Below are 26,192 nucleotides of genomic sequence, written 5' to 3'. Positions count from 1 at the left end.
TGCTAGGTTAGGGTCACAGAGATCGGTATTTGGATGAGGGACACAGATGGGTGACAGGCAGCATGGCACTATCCAGCGAATTGCAGTGCGAAGCTGTTGTCAATCAGGTGGTCGGCCGTGTCAGAGCCTCGGGATACAGTGATGGAGTTTGCAACGAGCTCAGGGAGCACTTTGCGCGTCTTCCATCACGGTAAATCACCAGCTTGTTGCCAAATCGAATGTGACTTTGGTGTGTTTTCTTGTTGCAGATACACGCTCAACATTGATGTGGAGCGGCATGAGGATGTCCTGCTTCATATGAAGCTCATCCAGCAAGCACGGGATGAAGAAATCAGCTCTCGAGTTAATTCCGTGGAAGCACCTTCTCTTCCGGTCGTAAATGCTCGCAAAGTTCAGCTGGGGGGCGGCTTGGACACCGATGCTGCTTGCAATCATGTGGGTTCTAGCTACAGTTGGCTTGCTGCCATGTCGAAGTTACCCAAGCCAGCGTTTGGTTCCAGCACTAATCTTGCGGGGATTATCGCTGGAAGCCCGGCTAAAGTTCATCCGTCGTTTGGAATCGGCAGTACACCTCCGGCGGCGATTCCTCGTCCCATGTTTGCTTCTTTGGAAACAGAAGAGCGGAGTGGTGGCTGCAGGTCGTGCTATGGATACGAACTGACTCTGGCTTCTTCGGACAGGCATGGATTGCTGAAGTTCTTCACGTCAGCTTTGAGTAACTCCTCGCTCGAGCTGAATATCAAGGTTGGCTGTTCATCTTTCAAATGCGTAAAACTGTCTCGTAAGACTGTCTCGTTTCCAGGAAGCACATGTTTTCAGCACGACTGATGGAATGGCACTCGAAGTTTTTGTTGTTGACGGCTGGATAGGGGATGATGTGAGTTTTGTTTTGTGCCTTTCCTATATCTCTTGTTGTTTTGTGTGTGGCAGCCAGAAGAACTAAAGCAAGCCGTTTTGACGGCATTGAGCTCCAACTTCACTGAAAGGGCACGACTTAGAGAAGTTGTCGAAAGCTTAGCTTATGAGGACTGGGCTGTGGACTACAACAATGTGAGGTTCAGTAGATTGTTTTTGCTCATAACATCTATCTTGATTATCCGTTCGCAATGTTTAGCTGCATATTGGCGCTAGGCTAGGAGGTGGCTCTTCTGGAAGACTATATCGTGGGAAGTACCGTGGCCAAGACGTGGCCATCAAAGTGATCATGCTCGACGAAGCGGATGGTCATTCGGACTCTGGCACACTGCGTGGTGCTCCAGCTGCCGAGCTTCTTCAAGTTTTTAAGCAAGAGGTTTCAATAATGAGGTACTTGATGGTCGTGTAATGGTTAACGTAATGCCTCTAGATTCCCCACAGAATGGTTCGGCACAAGAATCTTGTTCAGTTTATTGGAGCCTGTGCGAACTGGCCAAGACTGTGCATTGTGACTGAGCTAATGGCCGGTGGCAGGTGAGGAGCTTTCTTTGGCCTCAGAGGTTAATCACGATTCTTTAGTGTGCGAGATGTTCTTGAAAGTCGGGAGGGCGGCCTTGAGGTTCCTGCCGCACTTAAGGTGCTTCGAGATGCGGCAAAGGGAATGGATTTCTTGCATAGGTTTGTCTTTTCTATCACTGCGCTCAAATGACACTTGTTCATGCAGAAGAGGAATCGTGCATCGGGATTTGAAGTCTGCAAACTTGCTTATTGACGAGCACGATGTAAGCCAGTTGATTTGTTTGAGTCTTGGTCCTGATTTGATTTATTTATGTAGGTGGTCAAAGTTTGCGATTTTGGTGTTGCCCGACTGAAGCCTTCGAATGTAAATCGTTCTGGCTCTGGGAACTGGCCTGCCGAAATGACTGCTGAAACTGGCACATATCGCTGGATGTCACCTGAGGTCCGTTCGCTCGCAGTTTTCGATTGCTTAAAATCAGTTACAGGTGCTGGAACACAAAGCGTACGATCACAAGACCGATGTCTACTCTTTCGGCATCATGATCTGGTAACAAGGCACTTTGTACAGAACACTGCGCAAACATCTGTTTTTCAGGGAACTTCTTACAGGTGATATACCTTATTCCGATTTAACACCACTTCAAGCGGCTATAGGCGTGGTGCAAAGGTGGCCGGATTTTCTATGATTGAGATTCGGCAACCCATGCTTTTTCGTTTCAGGGAGCTGCGGCCATCAATGCCTGCGTTCGTCCCTGATAAGCTCGTTAATCTCGCTGAGAGGTGTTGGAATCAAGATCCACAGCTACGACCCGAGTTTAGTGAAGTACGATGTTTCAGTTCTCGTTGTCATGTTGAAACTGCTTTTGTATATTCAGGTGTTGACCATCATTGAGGAGCTGCAGAAACCACCGGCTAACAACTGGAGGAAAAGTTTCTTTAGAAAAAAGAAGCCGTAGCTTGTTGGGAAAAACATATTCGAGACGGGAGTGCTTGTAGAGGTTTGATATCAAACACGTCTGATTTGAGCCATCCTTGTGGCAGCCAGCATGCCAATGGTGCTAGTAGGTGACAAAGAGCGTGATGTGTTTCTTGGCGCCAAGCAGCCGGCAAACTCGTTGGAAAAGAAAGGGTCATCTTGGAGCTTGACACTTTCAAAACCGGTGTTTTGTAAGTGATTTCATTTCTAGAAGGGAAGCCGCCTAGGTGTGAGACACTTTGTTTTACTAATTGGATTAGAAAAAACCAATGCAGATGGTATGCTTGCAGGGGTAATATATAAAGGTGTAACCAACCGAGCAATGGGAACGAAGCTCGCTGCTGCCTGGCCATGGTATCTCTCAGGCTTGCTATCGTAGCTTTGGTTCTTCTTGCTGCGCACAATGCACTCGGAGTTGCAAATCCTAGAGGCCTGGGGGTTTGCACCAGTTTCGTCTTGCCAGAGGCTTACCAGTGCACCGAGTACATCGTAAGGAACTCTCCACGCTTTTGCGCGTACTTACCTTGGAATGCAGGTTGAAACTGCCGATGGCTATAAGCTGGCGCTCGAGAGAGTCGCGAAGAACTGTACCACGCCGACGCTGGGTCCTGTGTTCCTCTACCACGGGATTATGGAGGTTCTTGTATCCTTGGTCTCCACGCATTCGTTAATTCGTCCATTTCTTGCAGGGTGGCGACATCTGGGTGCTCAACCCGCCTGATGAATCGCTAGCTTTTATCATGGCGGACGCGGGCTACGATGTTTTCATTGGCAATGGACGTGCCTCCATGTTCAGCTCTCACAACTTGTTCTCGCGAGCGGATACGGTAGAACTCGTGCTTAGATAATGATATCACGATGACGATCGATTGTATGCGTGCAGAGGTTCTGGGATTGGAGCATGGACGAACTCGTCGTCCACGACTTACCAGCGTTGCTAACTTACGTGAACACTCTGACCGACAAAAGGATCTTCTTTGTTGGCTACTCACAGGGGACACAAGTCGCATTCGCCGCCTTGTCTCAGTCTGGGAACAAAGCAGCGAGCCTTATCGAAAGGGCCGCAATGCTAGCTCCCATTGCGTACCTCAACCATGTCCGAGCACCGATGATCGGAGAGGCTGCTCGACGCCGATTGGATCAAGTGAGTCTTGAGTTTAGAGTTTTGTTTGGACAAAGAAGTTCTTGTTTCGCAGGTATTGCTTCGATCGGGGATCAGCGAATTCAGCCTGTCAAAGTAAGCGTTGGGCTTCTAATGTGAGCTGACTTATTTTGTTTTTCTCCTTGCCTAGTGCTGCTGGACGACAAGTTCTTAACATCATCTGTAGACAATCAAACCTTGATTGCATCGACGATCTGCTTACTCTTTTCACAGGTACTTTGGCTCTTCGCATAAACTTTCGATTGTTCTCCTGGTTTTCAAGGTCCAAACTGCTGCGTCAACGTGAGTAGAATGAGCTACTACAACATGTACGAGATGCAGTCAACCTCCATGAGAAACCTCGCACACCTTGCTCAGCGTAAGCTTTCGTGCTTCCCAATTCAATCCTAAACATCTATCCGTCTTTCCACCAGTTGTTCGATCGGGACGGTTCGCGAAGTTCGACTTCCAGGTCCCGGGAAACATCGACCACTACGGGGTGCTCATACCTCCCTCGTACTCTCTGTCGACGATCCCAGTGAGCATTCCCATGCTCCTTGTCTATGGCGGGCGAGACGAGCTAGCGGACCAAGCCGACGTGCAGCACCTCATCCGCGACCTCCACAGGACCAGCGTCGAAGTTCTCTTCCTCCCGCGCTACGCACACGCCGACTTTGTCCTCGGCATCAATGCCAACGTCGACGTCTATCCCCACGTCCTGGAATTTTTCCAGTCCACCATCGGGAACAACTCGAGCATGGCCCCTCCTCGCGGCTAAACTCTCTTTACTTATATAACTATCTTAATGACTGGTAATCTGTGTCGGGTCAGATCGACGGTCAGATTTTGCCCACTTGTTCTGTTAAAAATCTCTAGGGTTTCTAGAATGTTCCACGTAAGTCGGCTAAGGGTTTAGGGTTTTAAACCATTTAGGGTCTTCTCTCCGGCGGGTTTTCTAGGGTATAGGCGCTTGCAAGGCTATGTCGATGTTGGCGAGAATTGCCAAGCGAGCCGTGCAGGCCTCGGGCTCCAGCCAGGTATTCTATTCGGTGCTTGGATCATCGGCCGCGATTCTTGTTTCTTGACTCCATTTTTCCTATTTTTTTCTTTGCATAGGCGGCTCACAGGCTCACAACGTCTCCACTGCTTTCGAGATGGTCTAGAAACTACAGGTGAGGCTCTCGAATTGATCTTGTCTTGCTTTTTGGTTTGGGCTAAAATCGAGAATGGCTGCTTGGTGTTGTTGTAGCAAAGCTGCTGGAGGGGATGTCATCGGTATCGATTTGGGCACAACGAATTCTTGCGTTTCTGTGATGGAGGGCAAGGTAACTATCACATTTCTCTTTTTTCGTGCTTGTTATGACGATTTTTTTTCTCTTCACTTCTAGACTCCTCGGGTGATAGAAAATTCTGAGGGCGCTCGAACTACACCCTCGGTTGTGGCCTTCACGCCCAAAGGCGAGCGTCTGGTCGGCACTCCTGCGAAGCGTCAAGCGGTCACCAACCCGACAAATACCATCTTCGGTTCGAAGAGGCTCATCGGTCGCCAGTTTGATGACCCTCAAACTCAGAAGGAGATGAAAATGGTTCCTTACAAGATCGTAAAGGCTCCAAACGGCGATGCCTGGGTGGAAGCTGGCGGACAGAAGTACTCGCCCAGTCAGATTGGTGCTTTCGTGTTGATGAAGATGAAGGAAACTGCTGAGGCCTTCCTTGGTCGCCCCGTGACCAAGGCTGTCATCACTGTGCCAGCTTATTTCAATGACGCCCAAAGGCAGGCAACTAAGGATGCTGGAAGGATTGCTGGCTTGGAGGTTGCCAGGATTATCAACGAGCCTACAGCAGCTTCTCTGTCTTACGGCATGGACAAGAAGGAGGGCCTCATCGCGGTCTTCGACCTTGGTGGTGGAACTTTCGACATTTCGATCCTTGAGATCTCTGGCGGTGTGTTCGAGGTAAAACTTTCTTTCTCTTTGTTTTCTCCGTGTATGACGACGCTCTTTCAGGTTAAAGCTACAAACGGGGACACCTTCTTGGGAGGGGAGGACTTCGACAACACTCTCGTGGAGCACTTACTGGCTGAGTTCAAGAAGGACCAGGGGATTGATCTCTCCAGTGACAGGTTAGCCCTTCAACGGCTTCGCGAGGCAGCAGAGAAGGCGAAAGTGGAGCTTTCTTCTACGACACAGACAGAGATCAACCTGCCTTTCATCACAGCCGATGCTTCGGGCGCTAAGCATTTGAACCTCACCTTGACTCGCTCTAAGTTCGAGGCGCTCGTGAGCAACCTGATCGAGAAGACGAAGCAGCCGTGCAAGGACTGCCTGAAGGATGCCGGTATCACTGCCAAGCAGGTGGACGAGGTTTTGCTCGTGGGAGGCATGACCCGGATGCCCAAGGTTCAGGAAGTTGTGCTCAACATCTTCGGCAAGGATCCGTGCAAGGGCGTCAACCCCGACGAGGTGGTGGCAATGGGAGCCGCCATTCAGGGTGGAGTTTTGCGAGGCGATGTGAAGGACATCCTTCTCCTGGATGTTACGCCACTGTCCCTGGGTATCGAGACTTTGGGAGGAGTGTTCACGAGGCTCATTCCGAGGAACACCACCATTCCAACCAAGAAGAGCCAGGTTTTCTCGACAGCAGCCGATGGTCAGACGCAGGTCGGTGTCAAGGTTCTCCAGGGAGAACGGGAGATGGCAACGGACAACAAGATGCTGGGGCAGTTTGACCTCGTTGGTATTCCTCCGGCACCGCGTGGGGTGCCTCAGATCGAAGTCACCTTTGACATTGACGCCAACGGCATTGTGAACGTATCAGCGAGGGATAAGTCTACCGGCAAGGAGCAGGCAATCACCATTCAGTCGTCTGGAGGCCTGACCGAGTCCGACATCGAGAAGATGGTGAAGGAGGCGGAGATCTACTCGCAGAAAGACAAGGAGCGGAAGGAGCTCATCGACGCCAAGAACGATGCCGACTCTGCGATCTACTCGACCGAGAAGAGCCTCAACGAGCACAAAGACAAGCTGCCTTCGGACGTTGTGACCGCCATCCAGAGCGCTGTGGCGGATCTCAAAAAGGCTGTGGAGAGCGAAAAGGTGGACCAGATCAGGCAAAAGATCAGTGCTACCCAGACTGCTGCGATGAAGATCGGCGAGACGCTGTCAAAGCAAGCACCGCCGAGCGGAGGTGGATCAGCGCCAGGTGGGGAGACTGCCGAGGCCGAGTACGACGATGTGAAGCAAGGTAAGTAAAGAGCAGAGACGAAGCAAGAGAAACGCCTGACATTTTTCTTAGCGAAGAACTGTATCTTGTTAGCTAGATGGTATTTTTTTCCCTTTTTTCTTTTTGGTTTCTTTCTACGTAGGAGACCAAGAGCCATCAGATCGAGAGTTTGTAGTAGTAATAAGGGAGCAAGCAAGCTTTGGACTCTCTCTCTCTCTCTCTTCGTGATTTGTGTGGTACCCAACATGGGTATATGTTCTTCCTTCGCAAAAGGAAGAATTTGCCCGTTCTTGGCAAATGATGCTTACATCCATTCTATTTCCTAGCTTTGTACATTTCGTGTCGAATCGCGATTCGATCAGTAGTAGGATGCAGTGGTGTACCGTGCTGGCGAGGCGCCAGCGGATCGAGGGACGTGCGCTCGCCAGTCGTGCTGATCCAGGTCTGTGCTCATCCGCGGCGGCGGCGGCGTCATATCTCTCCTCCGGGCAGCTTGGTGGTGGCTGAAAGTGGCGCTCCGCCCCAAGAACTGCTGGTGCTGGTGCACGGGATTTGCAGCCGAGGAAGGTGAGCCGGACGAAGAAGTGGACGAGGCCGTCCGCGCGGTCATCTTGCTCGACTGCTGCATATCCCGCATGGTGATGAGCGACTGGAGGAGCGACACGGCCTGCGGCATCCGGGGCCGGAGGCGGGGATCGTCGTGGAGGCAGCTGAGCGCGAAGTTGGCGAGATCTCTGGCCGCCGACAGTGGATTGCAATGCAGCAGCCTGGGATCCAGGATGCTGCCCAGCTTGCTGCTGTCATTCACCACGCCCCTCGCCCACTTGACGAACAGGCCCTGCTGGGATCCGCCACGCCCGCCGCCCAGGATGAGCCTCGCCATGTTGGTCTTGCCGCTCACAAGCTCCAGGAGCAAGATCCCGTAGGCGGTCACGTTGCCGGCCTTGGAGGCGTCGCAGCTCTCCTCGCTGAGTAGGAGCTGGAGCTTGACCTCGTGCTTGTTCTTGCCGATCTTGTCCACCAGGACATTCGAGGGGCCAAATCGCGACGCCTGAGCAAGAGATAAGAAGAAAGCTCTTAGATCTGTGTGTCTGGTCGGCGTCTGGACGAAATCCAGATCGAGAGAGAGAGAGAGAGAGAGAGAGAGATCATGACTACCACTAACCTGGAAGGGGGAGGATTGATGGAGAAACGCCAGGCCCTGCGCGGCTGCCAGGGCGATCTTGAGCCTGGCGTCCCAATTGAAATCCATCCTCTGGACGCGCCCTCCTCGATTGTGATCCGACGCTGATGGTAGCAGCAGCAGCTCGTCCAAGCCCGCGCTCGTCTCGGACGCCTCGAACACCACCAGCCGCCGCGAATTGGCCAGCGAGAAGCCGATGATCCGGCACACATTGCGATGCTCCAGCTGGGCCACGCGATGCAGCTGCTCGATCCATTCCTCCTGCGATACCCGGCGGCGGCGCGATCAGAAACCCTCTCCCCAAGACTTGGAAATCGGAGCTTACCTCGCTCGACCCGCAGGAATGGAGAACAAGAACGTCCACCGCTATCTCTTCCTGCTCGAGGAAGCACCGGTGCACGGATTCCCGCAGCTGGGATCGAGGCGCGAAGTGATTGCACAGCCGAGCCAGGCGCTCGAACTCGAATCGGCGGAGCCGGCTGTCGCGCGCGCTCCAAGAGCTGGAGATCGATGGCACCGGCGGCAATGGCTGGGGAGGCGAGCGGCCACGGGCGGAGAAATCCGTCGGCGCTGGCAATGGGTGCGGCCGCCGGACGCTGCTGCTGCGACGGGCATGATTCGGGGATCGATCTGGTGGTGGAGCCGCCGCTGGCATTGGCCACACGCTCGCATCTTCGTCGCCTCGCTTGATCTTCTTGTTCTTCCTGTTCTTGGCGCTGCCTCTGGAGAATCCCAGGCAGCCCATTGCTTTTGCTGCGCTGCGTGCCCTGGAATGGCGCGGTGGACCGTGCGCCGTGGTTGCGCGGTCTAACTTGGAGCCAAGGGTTATAAAGTCAACAATTGCATTGCATTACCCATGCATGGACATTGGTAATGTTTGAAGCCTCCAATTATGGACTTGGACGATTCAATTCAAATCCATCCATTCAACCATCAACTCCGAGGAACCAAACAAAAGAAAGAAGCTCTCCTGCAAACTCGGGGCTGACCTAGAACGTGAGATCCTGGCCTCTTGGTCATCTCCAGACGCCGTGCTTGATCCGGTGGGTGAGGCTGCACAGGGTCAATCGTACTTCCGCCTTCCAAATTACGCGTTGGTTTGGATCTAGACTAGAGATTTTCTCCAACTCTTGTCAAAACCCTAGGAATGTGGGTAGTAGGGTAGCGGGGGAATGAAGGCGCTCTCGCTGCTGGCGCTGGCCCTGGCGCTGGCGTCGCTTCTCCAGATCCGCCCAGCTGCCGTCGCCAATCTGTGCGATGCCCTCGACGATCGCCAACTCCGGATCACGGGTAATGTGTCGAGCGAGCTGATTGTCAGGTTCCGGGAGTACAGGCATGCGTCGATCCACAAGCGAGCGCTGCTGGAGGCGCTCCACGGCGTGTCCGGATGGGAATGGATCGATCGGAACAACCCCGCGGCCGCATTCCCCACGGATTTCGGTCTTGTTCGGGTCGAGGATGGGTTTGCTCCCGGATTGGAGCAGCATCTCCGGCGAGTGAGCTTCGTCTTGGATGTCTCTCCTCAGATGCGTTTCACGCGCTCTCCTCTGGCCGAAGGGAAGCCTCCTGGACGACTTCGCACTGGTTTCAGCCACGATGAGCAAGAAGAGGAACCACTTCTTGGTAATGTGACGCTCAGCAAGCGTCACCTTCTCATCCAGGTAGGGGAGTTCTCCATCTCTCTTTTCTGCCGGTCGCTCATTTGGATTTTGATGGGGCAGAGGTCTCAAATAACATCCATGTTTGGAGCTGAGAAGCTCTGGGCGAAGGGATTTACCGGAGCCAAAGTCAAGATGGCAGTTTTTGATACCGGTGTGAGGTCGGATCATCCACATTTTCGAGACATTAAGGTACGCATCTCTTTTTGTTTTACACCTGTTTATATAGCGTACAACAGGAAAGAACAAACTGGACAAACGAGGACACTCTGAATGACAATCTCGGCCATGGAACGTTTGTTGCCGGTGTCATCTCCAGCCAAGATCCGCAATGCCTCGGCTTTGCACCCGATGCTGAAATATACGCTTTTCGTGTCTTCACTGACGCGCAGGTTGGATTTTCCTCTAAAACTTCAAAGGTGACGCAGTGCCCGCAGTGTGCTTCCAGGTCTCTTACACCTCATGGTTCTTGGATGCCTTCAACTACGCCATTGCTACAAGGATGAATATTCTCAACCTCAGTATTGGTGGCCCCGACTATCTGGATCGTCCATTCGTTGAAAAGGTCTTCGAGAAACTTTAGAAATATCTTCTGCTTGTTTACTGACACTGTCAACAGGTATGGGAACTCACAGCCAACAACATTATTATGGTATCAGCCATTGGAAACGATGGGCCCCTCTACGGAACTCTGAACAATCCTGCTGATCAAAACGACGTGATTGGTGTTGGAGGGATCGATCACAACGACCATATTTCGTCCTTCTCATCTCGCGGAATGAGCACCTGGGAAATTCCTCATGGGTATGTGGTCACTAATCCATATGAACAATATAACTTCAAGTTTTTCGGTTCCAGGTACGGGCGCATCAAGCCCGATATCGTGGCCTACGGACGCGATGTTTTTGGATCCAAAATAACTAGCGGCTGTAAGAGCCTGTCCGGAACAAGTGTCGCGAGTCCCGTTGTTGCGGGTGCCGTATGCCTTTTGGCTAGCGTTGTTCCTGAGAGCGTCCGGTGGAGTATCTTGAATCCGGCAAGCATGAAACAAGCGCTTGTGGAGGGTGCAACTCGTTTAAATGGTCCCAACATGTATGAACAAGGTGCTGGCCGTTTGAACTTGTAAGGTGTCTTTCTTGCGCTCCCGAGTTTTCATGTACTAACGTGAGAATGCACAGGCTGGACTCTTACGAAATTCTTGTCAATTACCGTCCCCGTGCCAGTGTGATGCCGGCCATCCTCGACTTTACAAGCTGCAATTACGCATGGCCGTTCTGTAGGCAACCGCTTTACGCTGACGCAATGCCAACGATGTTCAATGCGACCATTCTAAACGGCATGGGTGTGATAGGCTACCTGGAGTCGCTTCCTATATGGATCCCCGGACAGAACGGGCAACTGCTCAACGTTCGGGTGACGCACTCGACGGTGATTTGGCCGTGGACAGGATACTTGGGCATCTACTTAGAGGTGACAGAAGATGGTGCCAGTTTTACTGGTGTAGCGGAAGGAAACATCACTTTCACGGTCGTCTCTCCGCCAGCGAAAGGCGAGAACCAGTCGAGAAGAAGCTCCGTTGTGCTACCCGTTAGAGTTCCAGTGATTCCCACTCCACCAAGGGCCAGAAGGATCCTCTGGGATCAGTTTCACAGTATACGCTATCCGCCAGGTTATATACCGCGAGATTCATTGGACGTCCGGAATGACATTCTTGACTGGCACGCGGACCATCTTCATACAAACTTCCATGCCATGTTCGACGCATTGAGAGATGCCGGCTACTATCTCGAGACATTGGGATCTCCATTAACTTGCTTCGAGGCCAGGAACTATGGAACTTTGTTGATGGTCGACCTGGAGGACGAGTTTTACCCGGAAGAGATTGACAAGCTTCAAGATGACGTGGAGAGGCATGGCCTGGGGGTGATAGTCTTTGCGGACTGGTATCACGTGGATACCATTGTCAAAATGAAGTTCTTTGACGACAACACTCGAAGCTGGTGGACTCCTGCCACCGGTGGTGCAAATGTTCCTGCCTTGAACGACCTGCTTGCACCATTTGGTATAGCTTTCGGGGATAGCATCTTGAACGGAGCCTTTTCCTTAGCAGGGGAGCGGTCTCACTACGCTTCGGGTACAGATATTCGCAAGTTTCCTGCTGGGGGGTTTATACACAGGTTCACTTTGCAAGACAATTCTGCTGCAAACAAAGCCGTCAGTACAGCTACATCGAGGTCTTCTATCCGAACGCAGGTAAGGGAGCATCTTCTTTCCATTACAAGCATTGATCACGTGCTTGATTTTGCAGGTAGAGTCACCAGTGCTTGGAGCTGTGACGGCTGGGAATGGACGCCTAGCTGTTTATGGCGATTCAAACTGTTTAGACAGCAGTCACATGGTAACAAACTGCTACTGGCTCCTGAGAAAGCTCCTGGACTTTACCAGCGACAACGTCTATGATCCGGCACTATTCTCCTCTTCCAACGAGCTTTCCTCGCCCCTCGGCGGGCCGGACACTCATCTGCCGTTACGCAGACCCGACGTAAATCTCACGGGTTATTCACTGGTGCTCGGCCACAAGATGCAGTGTGGCAGTGACGCTCCGACTAGCATCCGGCAAGCAGTGTACGATGGTAACAGGGACAGACGCTTACACAGGTCGCTGCCACAACGCCAGCCAATGGACAACAGTATCAACTTGAGCTCGGAAGGTACCAGGCCTGCAAACTTGTCCTTGGCCAAAAAGCAGAGTACCATGCTGGATGATCGACATCAGAGGCATTACGCGATCGGTAAGACTGCGCGGAATCAAACCGGTCATGTGGCGATCTTACCAGTTTTCTGGACGCGTGATGAGGTTAGAGCTCCACTATCTCTCTCTTTTTGCTCGGCCTTCTAACAAGTTTATGCTGCAGTTGGAGTCCCCAGTGCTTGTCGCAGTTCACTGGTTCGTCCCTCTGCTTTTGTGTATAACAGGTAAGGAGATGAGAAAAATCCCGTGAATGGTTTTGATGTGTTCTTCTCCGCGTAGGATTCATTCTGACACTGAGCTTGTGGCGGGTACGTCAGAGGAGGAGAAGAAAAGCTCGGAAAAACACGGGTACGCGCTTGTTGATTTTTTGAGCTACGTTTTAATTATTGAAGAAGAACAGTATGCTTTCAACTAAACTAGTTGATATATGTTTGAGACTAACACGTATGGAGCTGGATCACCCGATCCCAGCGTCACAGACTGGTTTGCTGCTTTGGCTCCCATCTCCTCGTCACTGTGTGTGCTGCATGCACCGAGCAGTGTTCTCCAGGCAATCTCATCGGGTGAGAAAGGCATCTGTGTTACCACGTCTTGCGCGTCACCCAGCAGTCCAGCCCTGCTCAGAAGATCGACGACGCAAACGTAGTGGTCTCTCGACGCTACCACGCCAAAGTCCGCCTCCATCGACAGAAAATAGCCGAGGCCTTGGCGGACTAACCCTCCATGGCTGCAGGAGCTGAGAACGCTCAAGAAGACCACCTCGCTGGCTTGGACGCCATGGAGATTCATCGAGTGAAAGAGCTCCAGAGCATCCTGGACCAGCCCACTGTGGCAGTAAGCCGCGATGATGGCTCCCCAGCAAACGGTGTCAGCGTCGGGGATCCTCTCGAACAAGCTCCGGCTTTCTTGGAGGAGTCCACAGCGAGCGTATCCCACGATCACCGCCGTCCAAGTCACGCGGTCTCGAGTTTCCATGCCGTCGAAGATGCTCCTGGCCTCGCTCATCATCCTGCTGCTGGCGAAGGCTTCGATCATCACGTTCAGCACGACTGTGTCCCACTGAGGCATGGCGTGGAAGAACTCCTGAGCGTCTGCGACACGACCGCAGCGAGCGTAGGCCGAGACAAGGATCGTGAAGGCTGCTAAGTTTTGCTGTGGCATTGAGTCGAAGCTCCTCTTTACCTCGTCGAGATTTCCAGATTGAGCATAAGCTTCGAGCATGAGCGTGAACACGACCAAGGTCCGTTGTGGGATTTTCTGGAACAAGGACGCGGCTTCTATCGCAAGAGCTTTCCGAGCGTAGCTTTGCAGCATCGAAGCCCAAGACAAGGAGCTCCTCTCGGGCATTTCCTCGAAGACCATCTTGGCTTTCTCCATCTGTCCGGTTTGGGCATAAGCTGAAAGCATTGCATTCCAAGTGACTGAGTTCTTCTCTGGCATCTCCTCAAAGAGTTCTTGGGATGTTTGTAGCTTACCGCTTTGTGCAAACGAAGAAGCCATCGTCGTCCACGAGATCACATCAGTGACAGGGATGAGATAGAAGATTCTTTTCGCTTCTTCAAGTTGTCCTTTCGCGGCATACGCTTGCAGTATCAAGTTCCACGACACCACCGAGCGCTCTGGAAAGATATCAAAAAGGTATTTTGCCTCCGACGCTTGTCCAGCATCTGCCAAGACACTCAACATTGCGTTCCACGATATGAGATCAAATTGTGGCATCTTATCAAACAAGAGCCTTGCCTCGTGAGTATGCCCATTGTGGGCATACGCCTGGAAGACGGTGGTCCAGGTGACGACATCTCTTGAGCTACAACGGTGAAAGGCTTCTTTCGCTTCATCAAAGAGCCCATTATCGACACAGCACCGGATATAAATGTTCCACGAGAAGACATTTGGGTGTCTTATCTGCAAGAAAACCTCCTTGGCTTCGTCCAAGGCACCCAGCTTCCCAAGGGCATGGATTAAAAGGTTACATAAAAACCTGCACTGTGCATGATCCCTCTCATGGCTGCTCGTCGTGACACTGGCATATGCACTCTTGACTGCTTCGAGGTTAAGTGATCTGACTAAACTGTAGAAGGCATTCCTCGTTTCTATGCAACTTTTCATGAATTACGTTACTTGGAGTCAGGGATCATCTCTAGACAGAACACAAGGACCAGCATTTGACTCGGAGATACCAGCTTCTCGAACACCATTGCTTTGCTCTCAGACACAAATGGAACTCTGGCACCACCATGTAGGCTCTGATATGGGGTTGTTCCGCATGCGGTGAAACACCGAAAGCTTCCACATCTGATTTCTTGCAAGATTCAGCAGCATCCGGATGATTAATCACGAAGGACATCCACTCCTTTGTGCACTCGCCAAGCGATGCAGGAATGGTAACCTGGTAGGGAGTGCGCATCAGACAGCAAGTTTCGTACTTTCTTTGTGCTACAGCTGCTTCCCAAAGCAAAGCGTCCATGCTTGCCATGTCAGGCAAATGTAAGCAGCTGAAATGAGCTCAGTCATCAGTCATTGTGGCTCGCCTACCATAAACACCAAGTCCTGCAGCAGCTTCTGTCTTTTGAATATCAGGGCACCAACTGACTTCACACAATTGAACGCTTTTATTATTCTTCCTTCCTATAGATAGTAAATCGTAGAAGTAGAAGCAGCAGCCATCTTGTTGAACATTCCTAGTACTGATGTTGCAGTGATATAGAAATTAAAAGAACATAACCACCCCGAAACCTAAAGTTCTTCTTAAGTCATTGGAGTCATGTGGGAATCAAGCGACTATCAGAGAGTGAGTTTGGAGTGAATATTTGTGACAAAACCATAAATTCACTCACAGTAATCTTATGTATTTAAATATAGGTAGTATATTACCATATGAAATATCCATATATATGACAAATTCATTACATATAATTTATGTGTCATTGTGCGTACATAAATTGAGAGGATTTTGTAAAAAGTGTGCACCAATCAATGCATTATGCTATAAGGTTTTGCACACAGAAGCATTTTTGTCAAATAGTGAGAAAGGAGTGATGATTAGAGCATTTGATCCCAATTTGTTAGAGGTAGTGATCTTGTGTTGATAATTTTGTGATTAAACATAATGTAATACAGGTTTTCACCATTATGATAAATTATTATAAAATAACTATGGAGTGGAAGGGGAAAAAAATGAAATTTGAGTTTCAAAGCCTTGGGCCATTGAAAAAAAAGGCAAAATTAAATTCTTAATTATACAGCTAAAGAGCGAAAAAAAACAACGTTAAAACTTAAAATAGAATCAAATAGAATCTGGTATTATTTTCAATATACTAATGGTTAAACTCAAGGATATAAATACTCAGGCTAAAGGAAGACAAAATGCAACTCCCATTTGCTTAGGTGCTCCTCCGGTATCCAATTTATGATGCTGTTGAAAGACATAAATTCCTCTGCGCTGGCCTGGTGCTTCTCGTCATTGACAGTCACTTGGATGGCAAGAAGATGCAAATTTCCGGAAGCATCTTGCCACACCGTCGATAGCCAAATACAAAACAAGAACTATGTGTTAAATAATGTCTTAGATTAACATAACCTACCCATTATTATACATTTGAAACCTTTTATAGTAACCCCATAGATAACTTTCACATATTCATAATAAACTTCACCTCTTAAAAAGATTGACATCTTTGTCAATGCATACTTTAATTTAACCTTGACTAAAGAAATAACTCTTGAAAAACTCATACTTTGTAAGAAATGCACAACTTAAATGAGTTATGTGAGCAAACAAACTAAATTCATTAGTAAAATTTAGATAAATTACTATAAACAGGCAGTTGGAGAAGCAGCAACTTGCTGCCAAAAATGAGTTGCCATAGCTAGAAAAACTTAAAATTGCTTAAAGGTATTTGTGGATGAATTCCAAGAAAGATTATGATTTACTTTAGAAGCCATTTTAGCCATAACAAGACTGGTATTATAAAATTCTTGAAAGATAATGTATATATGAAAACAAAAAAGAAAGTGTTATTTCTAAATTTTATAAATTGATGTATATAATATTTTGGAGAGAATCAAGCTTTTAATTGCTGTCCGAAATATCATATTCATGCAGCAAGCTTTCGTATAATAATGAGTTGCCATAGCAAGTAGTTAGTATATTAGTTGCTAGTAATAATAACTTAAACAACTCATTATTCGAAAATAACATAAATACAGAGAAGCATATTAATATTATCTTATATCTTAGATGAATGTGTGAGAAATGCCACCATATAAATAATAATAAAATGGTAGGCTTTTCGTGTCCAAGAACAATCTTGTGCATTCCCAACACCCAAGCCACCCGGCACCCTACAAGGCCTCATAAAGGCACATTTGGCTGGACAAGTGTCTCCTTGGAGGGCCTTCAAGCTTAAAGGCAGCTTGCAAGGAGCATAGGAACATGGTGGGAGTAGAATGGAGTCTATCAAGACTAGTTATTTGTCCCTTGTGAATAACAGTGCTTCTAAAGCTTGCAAATCATATAACAATGTTAATCATACAAACCTTCTAAGCTGAAAAAATTGGTGAACCAAACGAATATTTTTTCCAAAGTGATTCATTTGGAATGTCCCAGAGCTTGAGCATGACCAGGCAAGAGAGTGTGGATAACACTCTGTCATAGAGTTACAAATGATGATCATCACCCCATGACCTCCGGGAACTCGGGAAGAGAGCAGTGTCGTAAGCTGAAGGACTGAATTCCCCCTTGCCACTCGCGGCCGTGCGTTGTGTTATGGGCCGTGGTAGCGGGAGGCTAAGGCAGATTATTTTATGCTCTCTCATCTTCGTTCTCCGTTCTCTCTCCCTCAGCTCGGCTATGGCCGATTCTCTCTTCTCTTGGTCCTATTCTTGTGGTCTCAACATAATTGGCAGCCGTCCATCTCTCTGACAGTGTAAACGACCTTTTCCATTTTGGCTTCGCTGTCCTTTAATCTTATCATATGAACTGAGTCGGCGGGGCCTTTGCAGCGAGCTTCATTACTTGGGGGGCGCTCCGAGACTTTGTAAACAGTATAGAATGAATTATGGAGCAAGCTTACGACATTGCATACAGAAGATTTTTGTCCACTGCTCCACAAGTAAGAGCAACAGCGGCTGTGCGGGCACGACTGTTGGGTAGTTTAGGCCAACGTTGCATTCTGGAGTATAGCGCAGCCAGGTAAGCCAAGAAACCACCCAGGCTGATTATGCGTTCTTTCTTAGTGGTTTTTTCTTTGGATCTGGTAGAGGTGGACAGGTCCGAGCTCGAAGCATTCTGGTGATGCTCAGTGACGAGAGTTCTACTATACTGTGGATGGCCAGCTGACGAACAGTGCCAGGACGAGATTAGGAAAGCAACTACTTACTGGAAATCAAAACAGGCAGAAGCTGTTGGTTCATCTTTGTTGTCTTGATCATCATCCTCATTTTCAAAGTCTTCATCGTCTCCAACGTCTTCATCATCGTCAACACCTTCATCGTCTCCAACATCTTCATCATCTTCAACACCTTCATCATCTTCATAAACCCCGTAAAGGTCTTCAACTGGCGGGAACCAGAAGGGAACCAAAGCCTCACCATCTTTTGTGGCCCTGGGAAAAACAACGGGATACACCTCCTTGTGGCTAGTATCACAAGTTAATCCAATACTATCCCGTGTGAAGACAGTAGGCAGACTTGAAAACGGACCACGGTCCTCATTGATATGTGTCTTGTCATAATCGTGATGCAAGTCATAAAGGATGCCGAGTCCTTCATACCTGCCCCTGGCTTTGCACACAAACATACATGCCCCGTCCATCCAAGCAAAGTGCCACTCTTCCTTCAGGTCTGTAATCACCATCCATGGCTTGAGTGTATGGTTCTTGATGTTCAAGGCTAGCAACGAAACCAGAGCCTTCCACACGCCATTATCGTTGATCTCCTGCTCCACCCACAGGGCCACCGCGACAAGATCGCCAAGGTAGTAGTACCTGAGCTCTAGAGGAAGCTGAAATGTGAGCTTGTACGGGAAAGGAGAGGAGCTTGATATCTTCTCGACTTTGCCACGTTGGTAGCCCATCATCGACCATTGATATAGAACATTCACGTTATCTAGGTACTCAAATATTCTGTCGATCATCGCCTTTCTCGTCCCCGGTTTCCAGCTAAAGGCCTCCGCCTGTATAGTCGTGGAAGGCTCTAACCATCCCTGTCCACTAATCACCTTGATCTTCATCTGGGAAAGGAATTTCTCGCACTCCTTGACATTCATGGACTGTAGATTAAGATCAAGCTGACCACTGCCGAGGATGCTTGGAGCACAAAAGATTAGTTCCTCCCCCGGATACAAAAGATCGCTACCGGTGACGCCAACTTTCGTGATAGCTCTCATCAAACCGCCAGTCTGACCTGTTTGCCAGTGGAGAGCTTGGATAATCTCCACTGCCGGCTTTCCCACATCGGGAGCACTGAACACGCCAAGGACTGACCCATCTGCTTCCCTGACATGGATCAATCCAGTGCCTGCTTTCAGTGGCACACGGTAGGACGACATAGTCTTCATCATGAAAACACCGAACTGCAGAGGGAAAAAAACTCAAGAAGTCAGGCTATATGGGCATATACGTACCTCCGCACCCCACAAGGCTATCAGAGTGTCTTGACTATTCATTCTTGCGTGCACTAGAGTCAGGCCCTGCACTACGACTCGCACACTAGAACAACACCAAAGTGACAAAGCTTACCTCGGTAGCGAGACGTGGTTCCACAGCCACGAGTGTCCAGTTAAGTGTTTTCATGTTGAAGAGAAACGTTTCTTGTTTGCCTGATACAAACACCAGTGAATAGAGCCACAGATAGAAAGAAAATACACACCGCCTACGAAGTAGCATTCGTCTCCAACCACAGCATTTCCAAAACATGCCACCGGTTTAAGCATATGAGAACACGGGGACCAGTGCCGCTGCAAGAGTTCTACGTTAATTCTCCTCGTCCTAAGATAAGCATGACTTACGTCTTTAGGGTCCAGAACATAAACGTCCTGGCAGAAACCGGACGCTATACGGCCACCAAAGAGGTACACAAGACCGCCATTACTCACAGCAACCCCGTGAAATGAACGGGGACATGGAACACACCCGCTGAGGGAATACATCAATAAAAACAATGCAAAGACAATAGAGGCTCCGAACCTTGAATTAACCGCCTCCCACTTGTTGCTGTTCAAATCGAGGATGTGCATTCCATTGCATAAGTCACCGCGAAAATTTTCGCCACCGAACACCCATATTTTGTTATCAATCATGCTAGCAGAGTGACCGCGTGTTGCAACCTTTAATAGTCCCTCAGTAACAAAACGAAAAGAAAGGAAAATCGTCCTACCGGAGCTTCTCCTGACGTGGCTAAAAGTGACCAGCCAGTTGCGAGGGTGGTGTCCATTTTATAAACTGCCAAAAACTAGTAAAGCCAAGAGTAAAAAAGCAAATAAACCAAACATACCACGCAACTTCACATCTGATGGGATCCCAACGAGAGCGATGAGTGTCTTGTCGGATACAATCTGGAAAGTCCATGTATGAGGCACAAAATAGTGTAAAGAAGAAACCCACCAAGCTATGCCCCGCGCACGAAACCGGTAAAGGCGGAGCACTGGACCATTCCAGTTGTCCCAAATCCAAAACCTTCAAAAACCGAGCATCAGCAAAACAGGCAGGCAAGCCCAAAACGCTACCTGCACATCGTTTGTATAACGACCCCACAATCCCTCGCCTAGCAGCTCGCCTCCAACAACATACAATCTAGTGTCCACAACGGCTGCTCCATGCTGCAAGATAGCTCTTTATAATGTGAACAACAAAAAGCGGAAACCTTACCAGCTTTCGAGCTTCTGCCGGGCCTCTCGCATCAACGAGTTCCCACTGGGCGAACCGGCTGCCCCCGAACCAGTTGAACACTGCCCCAATCATCGCTTCCACCACCCAAAAAACCCTATGTTTGTTTTGCCACCAATTTATTTTGGTTTTCCATTCAAATTACTAATAGATCATGTTTTTTCAATTATTTATTTTCACATTTTTCTTTGCATTTTCAAATATACTTTATTGACATTTAGTTTAAAGACATTTAATTCTGAAATTATGTGACTTTCTTGGGCTGTGTAAATTAGCGTATAAAATCAATGATGGCAAATCTTTTTTTGTGATATCATGCAAAGCATAAACATGCTTGCATACTAAAACTCAAATATCTTTACAGTTCTATATACCCAACTTTATTGTTGATTTAATTTTGAAAATTATGTGAAGTGGATTTGTAGATTCAATTGTTGTTAAATCTTCATGTAACCATGCTACTATCTCCTTTATAATTTTCATTCTTCTTATTTGTGATGGCACACTCTAGAAATGACTTTTAGTTTTTTCTTTTGATAGTGATCACAAAATGTTTTCTCCAAGTGGGATAATTTATAAGGATTTTTAATATGCCACTACTACTTCTACTTCCCTTATATAGATAAATAATATTTAATATATATATTCTTTTGGTGGTGCTATATGCCTCTTCACATGTCTACCCACATATATCAAGTGCTCAATATAACTTGAATTATTCCTCTAAGATAATTTTGTGATACATTGATATTTTATCAGAAAGAAATAAAACTTAATGTAAATACACAAATAAACTTAATATTATTTATAAATACAAACTCATGAATGAGAAATAAAGCTTTATCTTGTAGAATATGCCTAGTGTCCATCATAACAAACACTTTTTAACCTTATCATAGCATTTAAGAATGTTTTTCTTTTTGTTGTAAGAGTAGCATTTAGCATATAACACATTTATATTCTTTCTCTGCTTAAATAATGTTAGATAATGCTTTGAAACATGACCTCTTTTGGAAACATAAATATTAAACAATTTTGTTATGAATTTTTACATGAAGTATAATGGCTAAGGCTTAAGTGGTATTTAATAGGGGAATTTGAAAAAGAAGTTCCTTGGCAAATATTATGTTATTTTAATATTCATAAATAGCCTACAACACCTCAAGGAACTGATTCTTTACAATAACATAACAAAATCATTATAGCAATATGTAACATTTTATTTTTCTAGTAAATCTTCCTAAATAATCCTTGAAACCATGACTGTAGCACATGTGGTTTTTACCCTTTATTTTGTGGTGATTTACCATAGGATAATCACGAAGCAGAACCTAAACCCCTCATGTGCCACATGTCACATGCCACGTGTCCAAAGGACAGTGGTGTGGAACCTGAGTTTCAAAGCCTTGGGCCATTGAACAAAGGTACAAAGCTAAACTTCTAAGCATGGAGCCAAGGAGTGACAAAACTAAACAATGGAACAACTCCTAAGTATACAACTCAAGAAGAGAAGGGATAAAAACATGAAGTGACTTGGAACAATTTTAGAACATCCAACATCCCAATGTTAAGACCAGCACGTAAAACAGAGCCAAACGAAATTTGTGGCTATTTCAACATATCAGTGGCTTAATACAAAGACATGGGTACTTCACCAACTAACATGGTATGGAACTTGGGTTTAAACTCAAGTCGGATGCAGAACAAAAACAAGCATGCAAACAAAAGCTGAACTATATCTTAGATTGGTTAACTATGCCTAACTTACCTACTATTTCTACTATACATTTTGAACCCTTTATAGCCCCCTCTGTGAGGAATACATGCTTTGGGTTTTCACCCCAAGCCTCCCTTAGTACTAAGAGTTAGTCTTTGGGACAAACTCAAAACTTATTAAATATGGAATGTTTTTAGATTGCAAATTTGGACATGGGATGAATACCTTTATATTCAAAACAATCTCTACATTCTGCAGATATGCTAAATGAGCAAATTTAGACACTTTCCATAAATAGTATGGGATTGAAATGAGACTAACACAAAAGGCATGATAGAGAGGGTGTTTGGTAGATACGGTAAGCTATCATCCAGCAATACTGAGGGATTAATCTCAATACGTGAGGGTTCTTATCACTAGCTAGTGCAAGATATAACAAGATAGGAACTCTTTACCAGGCTAAATATACTTAGCTAATAGCATGTAGGAATTCCGTCCTTATGCTCGTCCGATTTAAGTACATTTGAAATGCCCAATTAACTCCATTAGCACAAGAGGGACTGATAAAGGATCCAACAATACTAACCTCCTACCGTCATGGCAGTAAAGAAAGAGTGTCCGTAAGGACCAGCCGATCAGTAGTTTTTGATATCTGAAGTCACATTCGCGACAATGACTGGAATAATAAATAGGTCATCGGATGAGACTAAGTTTGAGATTGAGTCTGAGATTAACTTTGAGACTGAGTCCAAGATCCAAGATCAAGTTTAAGATAGAGACCAAGATCGAGTATGAGACTAAGTCCAAAATTTAATCCAAAATTGAGTCCAAGACCAAGCATGAATACTAATATAAGTCATGGGGTGAAAGCCCAGAGCGATCAAAAATGGGAATGGGGGTGGGGGGGGTGCTGCAAAGGGTTCCAAAAGTATAGTAGGGCTAGTGAGGTTTAGGAATTAATTTTGAAGGAATTCTCAAATAGTGCTTTCAAACTGATTTGAGGTTAGAACTAGGGGTTAGGAGTTTTAGGTGGGAGTGAGCATGGACTTAGATAATGTTAAAGAGGCCACATAAGGAAGTGCTCAAAAGCAATTCCCACTCTTATGAGGGAAATCAACTACAATGTTCCTAACTCACATGGAGTAATTGTGAGACACAAAATCCCTAGGCCCCAAAGTAGAGCCAGAAGGGTGCCATGTGGTGGTGGCCGAAGCGAAAACCAAACGAGCGTAACACGTTTGGACTAAAAAGCTCCGACTTGAAAAGGTCGAGAGTGGGAATGGAACTCCTAACGAAGTGCTTGAGGAACGAGCACGAAACGAGCAACAAGCAAGGCTCCAAAAAAGGACCCAAAAAGGACCAACATATGACACATAGAAGAGTTCGAGATGGACCCGAGATGGAGTCTGAGATGGACCCGAGATGGAGTCTGAGATGGATTCCGAGATGGAGTCCAAGATGGACCCGCGATGGAGTCCGAGAGGGATCTGAGATGGAGTCCGAGAGGGCCCCGAGATAGAGTCCAAGATGGAGTCCGAGATGGACCCGAGATGGAGTCCGAGATGGACCCGAGATGGAGTCCGAGATGGACCCGAGATGGAGTCTGAGATGGAGTCCGAGATGGACCCGAGATGGAGTCCGAGATGGAACCGAGACTGAGACCGAGACCGAGACCGAGACCGAGTCCGAGTCTGAATACTAATACAGGCAGTTGGGTGAAAGCCCAAAGCGATCATCCCCCGGGGGGGGGGGGGGGGGGGGGTTCCAAAAGTATAGTAGGGAGAGTGTGGGGGTTGGAGCCCAGTGGAGCCAGTTTGGCCCAGGAAAGGCCATACCCAGTGTTGGGTGATGAACTAACCACTGGGAAGTCCAAGACTAGAGTGAATATGGACCGACAAACGGGGTAGCTTGGTGAAGTGTTCAAGAGCCGGCTCTAGTTCCCCCGGGAAATCGAATGGTCGATGCTCCCAATCCAAGTGTGGGTGGCACTACTTACTTGGATACCTGATGTGGCTCAACGGAACCTCGCTATAAGCCTATGGCTAGAGCACCCAAAGGCGGAAGGCAGGGAGAGTACCCATGAGGCCCGCGTAGGGCCACGGTGTTTCGAAATGTTGTCCCAAAGGCCTAGACTGTGGAAAGGAAGAGGAGTAATCCTCTGGTGTAGTGACCAAAGATACAGTCGAGTGGTGAGGAAGTCCTAGAGGACCGTAGGACTTAGTCGTCAGGCCTGTGGGCCTTGATCCAGTGGCAGTGTTGGCGAACATGGCCATGGGCAGAAAGGGACTTGGTGAAGACCGGAAAAGGGTTTTTGGGGAAGGCTATTCCCCATGTTTGTGGGCATCCTAAGAATGCTAAGGAGTGGATCTGGAATGATCACTCATGGACGAATGGCCCAGTCCTTGAGAGATGGGATTGTGATGTATGTGGTGTTAGACCACCGGTGTGGCCAAGGTAAAGGGGCATGGCTTTAGCGTAACGGGCTGATATGTCGGTGGTACTTTGGGGTGTCGGTCATGGGATCAGACACGTGGAGCACTTGGATCAAGTGCAAAGGTTGAGTGGTGGGGATGCTATTCTTGGGGCTAGCAAGCCCAAGTTTGAAATAGGACTTATGGAGGTTGTGAGTGAGACTCCTCCAAATGGTTGGAGGTATGGTTAAGTAACTAAAGTAGAATGGAAAATTTAGTCGCTTATAGTAATGTTCTACATGAGTATTATGCAACTCATTGATCCTCACCCCATATTAAAAGTTTAGGCATTCCCTTTGGGATAGAAGTGGGGGAGTAAGAGTATTCATACCGGGCTGTTGGGCCATAATATTTCCTCTTAGGGTCCTGAAGCAAATGATGTATAATGCATTTAAGGTTTGAAATTTAAAAAGTCCCATGATTAAGCTTTGTTGTACCAAAGGAAGTTAGAAATTTGGAGGTTTAGTATGCATGGCTATTTATGCTTGTGGGGAGTGTAGTTGAACTTTATATTCAATCTAAGCTAGAGTGGGGGATTGGGAAAAAATTTAGGAATTTATGGATGGATAGTTAACACTCTATTGTTCGTATAGTGAGTAGGTAAAACTAAGTAAGACCAGATAGAAGTTAATACTATAGGTGGGAACTTTAGCAAAGGAAACTTAACTAAGGCCAAGGTAATAGTGGTTGGATAAACAAGGCAAGATCACAAATTGGAAAAGAAAAATTTATAATATATAATTAAGTGCATCCATCTGTAACTTCTTTATCCATTATTTTCTTTCATTTAAGATCTATTAATAATTAAATATTATCCTAAATTGACACAATATTTAGCAATACAAACATCTATGAAGCTTGTCTAAGATCCATCAATAACTAAATATCACCTTTTTTTTTGTTTTATGAGTAATATAAGCATCTATGAATTTAATATATTACTATTTCTGAATTTGGAAAGTCACCCAAAAAACACTTACCCCAAAACCTTTAACAATAAGGTGATCAAGGATTTTTGAGAGGTTGGAAAATATAGACAATCCAGCCATCCTTGTGGTCTATCTTACATTGAGGTCTCCACAAGTTTAAGTGTTAAAGGTATGTCTTTGCATGGGCCTAATGCCAGCTCATCTCTGAAAAGGTTAATGATCCAGCTTCCATGGGAGAACTCTGCTTGGCCATAGCAAATGTGGATGATGCTCTGGTTGTAGTTTTAGCTATTTCCAAGAGCCAAGAGATTTGCAAGTTTGCAAGTGGTGCTCTGTTAATCTGAAAAATCTATTCCATCTCAAATCTTCCTCCCTTGATCTTGGGAGAATGGAATTGCTATGGATGTCTGGAAGTAGAATTGTCAAGAAACGTCCTGCCTTCAGCAGTTTGGAGGTAGTGATTAAATTCCTCAATTAGATATCCATGGAAGGTATTGCTCTTGCAATTTAACAAGCCATCTCTCCCCATTTAGTGATTGTTGAACATTGAATGTTGCTCGATTTTTGTCCTCTCCTCCAAGCATAGTATCTTCACATGGTTTCCATGTTTGATCAAGGAGGGAGGCATCACAAGTAGCCGGTGAAGGGTTGATCCAAGAGATATGGTAATGCTAAGGAGTCGGACCATTTTGATGAGCTAAGTTTTTTTAGTGACTTTTAGCTTAGTATAGCAGCTATATACAACATATTCTGTTCGCTGACGGCATGTGCCGTCATTCCATCGGCCATTAAATTCCACCGCGAGGTCTTCCACCGTCAAATT

At 47.2% G+C, this 26,192-nt stretch overlaps 6 protein-coding genes and 1 long non-coding RNA gene across 8 annotated transcripts; 4 read left to right on the top strand and 3 right to left on the bottom strand.

Moving 5' to 3' along the window:
* The first annotated feature begins 9 nt into the window (after positions 1-9).
* On the top strand, positions 10-2,463 carry LOC9653321 (serine/threonine-protein kinase STY8). The gene is made up of 13 exons (XM_024683253.1): positions 10-190; positions 249-744; positions 803-877; positions 931-1,050; positions 1,115-1,305; positions 1,357-1,449; positions 1,495-1,593; positions 1,640-1,697; positions 1,751-1,876; positions 1,920-1,981; positions 2,030-2,101; positions 2,155-2,257; positions 2,310-2,463. Exons 1-13 carry the CDS (start codon positions 63-65, stop codon positions 2,388-2,390), a joined length of 1,704 nt encoding a protein of 567 aa, XP_024539021.1. The 5' UTR covers positions 10-62; the 3' UTR covers positions 2,391-2,463.
* Positions 2,464-2,561: 98 nt separating this feature from the next.
* Positions 2,562-4,404, top strand: LOC112340406 (triacylglycerol lipase 1-like). The gene is made up of 8 exons (XM_024683255.1): positions 2,562-2,899; positions 2,946-3,047; positions 3,100-3,237; positions 3,294-3,554; positions 3,607-3,647; positions 3,703-3,785; positions 3,835-3,930; positions 3,986-4,404. Exons 1-8 carry the CDS (start codon positions 2,762-2,764, stop codon positions 4,327-4,329), a joined length of 1,203 nt encoding a protein of 400 aa, XP_024539023.1. The 5' UTR covers positions 2,562-2,761; the 3' UTR covers positions 4,330-4,404.
* A 50-nt stretch (positions 4,405-4,454) lies between these two features.
* On the top strand, positions 4,455-6,977 carry LOC9653094 (heat shock 70 kDa protein, mitochondrial). The gene is made up of 5 exons (XM_002978258.2): positions 4,455-4,588; positions 4,668-4,723; positions 4,801-4,876; positions 4,940-5,506; positions 5,558-6,977. The coding sequence occupies exons 1-5, from the start codon at positions 4,532-4,534 to the stop codon at positions 6,800-6,802; spliced, it is 2,001 nt and encodes a 666-aa protein (XP_002978304.2). The 5' UTR covers positions 4,455-4,531; the 3' UTR covers positions 6,803-6,977.
* LOC9653320 (probable serine/threonine-protein kinase PBL12) lies at positions 6,884-8,723 on the bottom strand. Its single transcript, XM_002978071.2, has 3 exons — positions 8,282-8,723; positions 7,939-8,217; positions 6,884-7,824 (listed from the first exon to the last, which is right to left on the bottom strand). Exons 1-3 carry the CDS (start codon positions 8,699-8,701, stop codon positions 7,132-7,134), a joined length of 1,392 nt encoding a protein of 463 aa, XP_002978117.2. The 5' UTR covers positions 8,702-8,723; the 3' UTR covers positions 6,884-7,131.
* A 379-nt stretch (positions 8,724-9,102) lies between these two features.
* Positions 9,103-12,782, top strand: LOC9653093 (subtilisin-like protease SBT6.1). Of its 2 annotated transcripts, XM_024683252.1 has the most exons (10): positions 9,103-9,617; positions 9,678-9,806; positions 9,854-10,006; positions 10,063-10,179; positions 10,234-10,418; positions 10,473-10,736; positions 10,793-11,867; positions 11,923-12,471; positions 12,530-12,590; positions 12,646-12,782. In XM_024683252.1, exons 1-10 carry the CDS (start codon positions 9,129-9,131, stop codon positions 12,735-12,737), a joined length of 3,114 nt encoding a protein of 1,037 aa, XP_024539020.1. In that variant the 5' UTR covers positions 9,103-9,128; the 3' UTR covers positions 12,738-12,782. The 2 variants fall into 2 exon arrangements, with proteins under 2 accessions (XP_024539020.1, XP_024539019.1); XM_024683251.1 differs by having other exon boundaries at positions 10,234-10,736.
* On the bottom strand, positions 12,698-14,664 carry LOC112349216 (pentatricopeptide repeat-containing protein At4g02750-like). The gene is made up of 2 exons (XM_024683254.1): positions 13,842-14,664; positions 12,698-13,763 (listed from the first exon to the last, which is right to left on the bottom strand). The coding sequence occupies exons 1-2, from the start codon at positions 14,473-14,475 to the stop codon at positions 12,778-12,780; spliced, it is 1,620 nt and encodes a 539-aa protein (XP_024539022.1). The 5' UTR covers positions 14,476-14,664; the 3' UTR covers positions 12,698-12,777.
* A 4,987-nt stretch (positions 14,665-19,651) lies between these two features.
* Positions 19,652-20,027, bottom strand: LOC9653319. The gene is made up of 4 exons (XR_002993325.1): positions 19,971-20,027; positions 19,861-19,921; positions 19,744-19,808; positions 19,652-19,693 (listed from the first exon to the last, which is right to left on the bottom strand). It is a non-coding gene; the product is annotated as an uncharacterized LOC9653319 (long non-coding RNA).
* Positions 20,028-26,192: the final 6,165 nt, after the last annotated feature.

The sequence above is a fragment of the Selaginella moellendorffii genome, unplaced genomic scaffold (assembly GCF_000143415.4).
Source record: "Selaginella moellendorffii unplaced genomic scaffold, v1.0 SELMOscaffold_36, whole genome shotgun sequence".
Classification (NCBI taxonomy): Eukaryota; Viridiplantae; Streptophyta; class Lycopodiopsida; order Selaginellales; family Selaginellaceae; genus Selaginella; species Selaginella moellendorffii.
The sequence above is the reverse complement of the archived record's forward strand: the minus strand, read 5'-3'. Positions and strand labels throughout refer to the sequence as shown.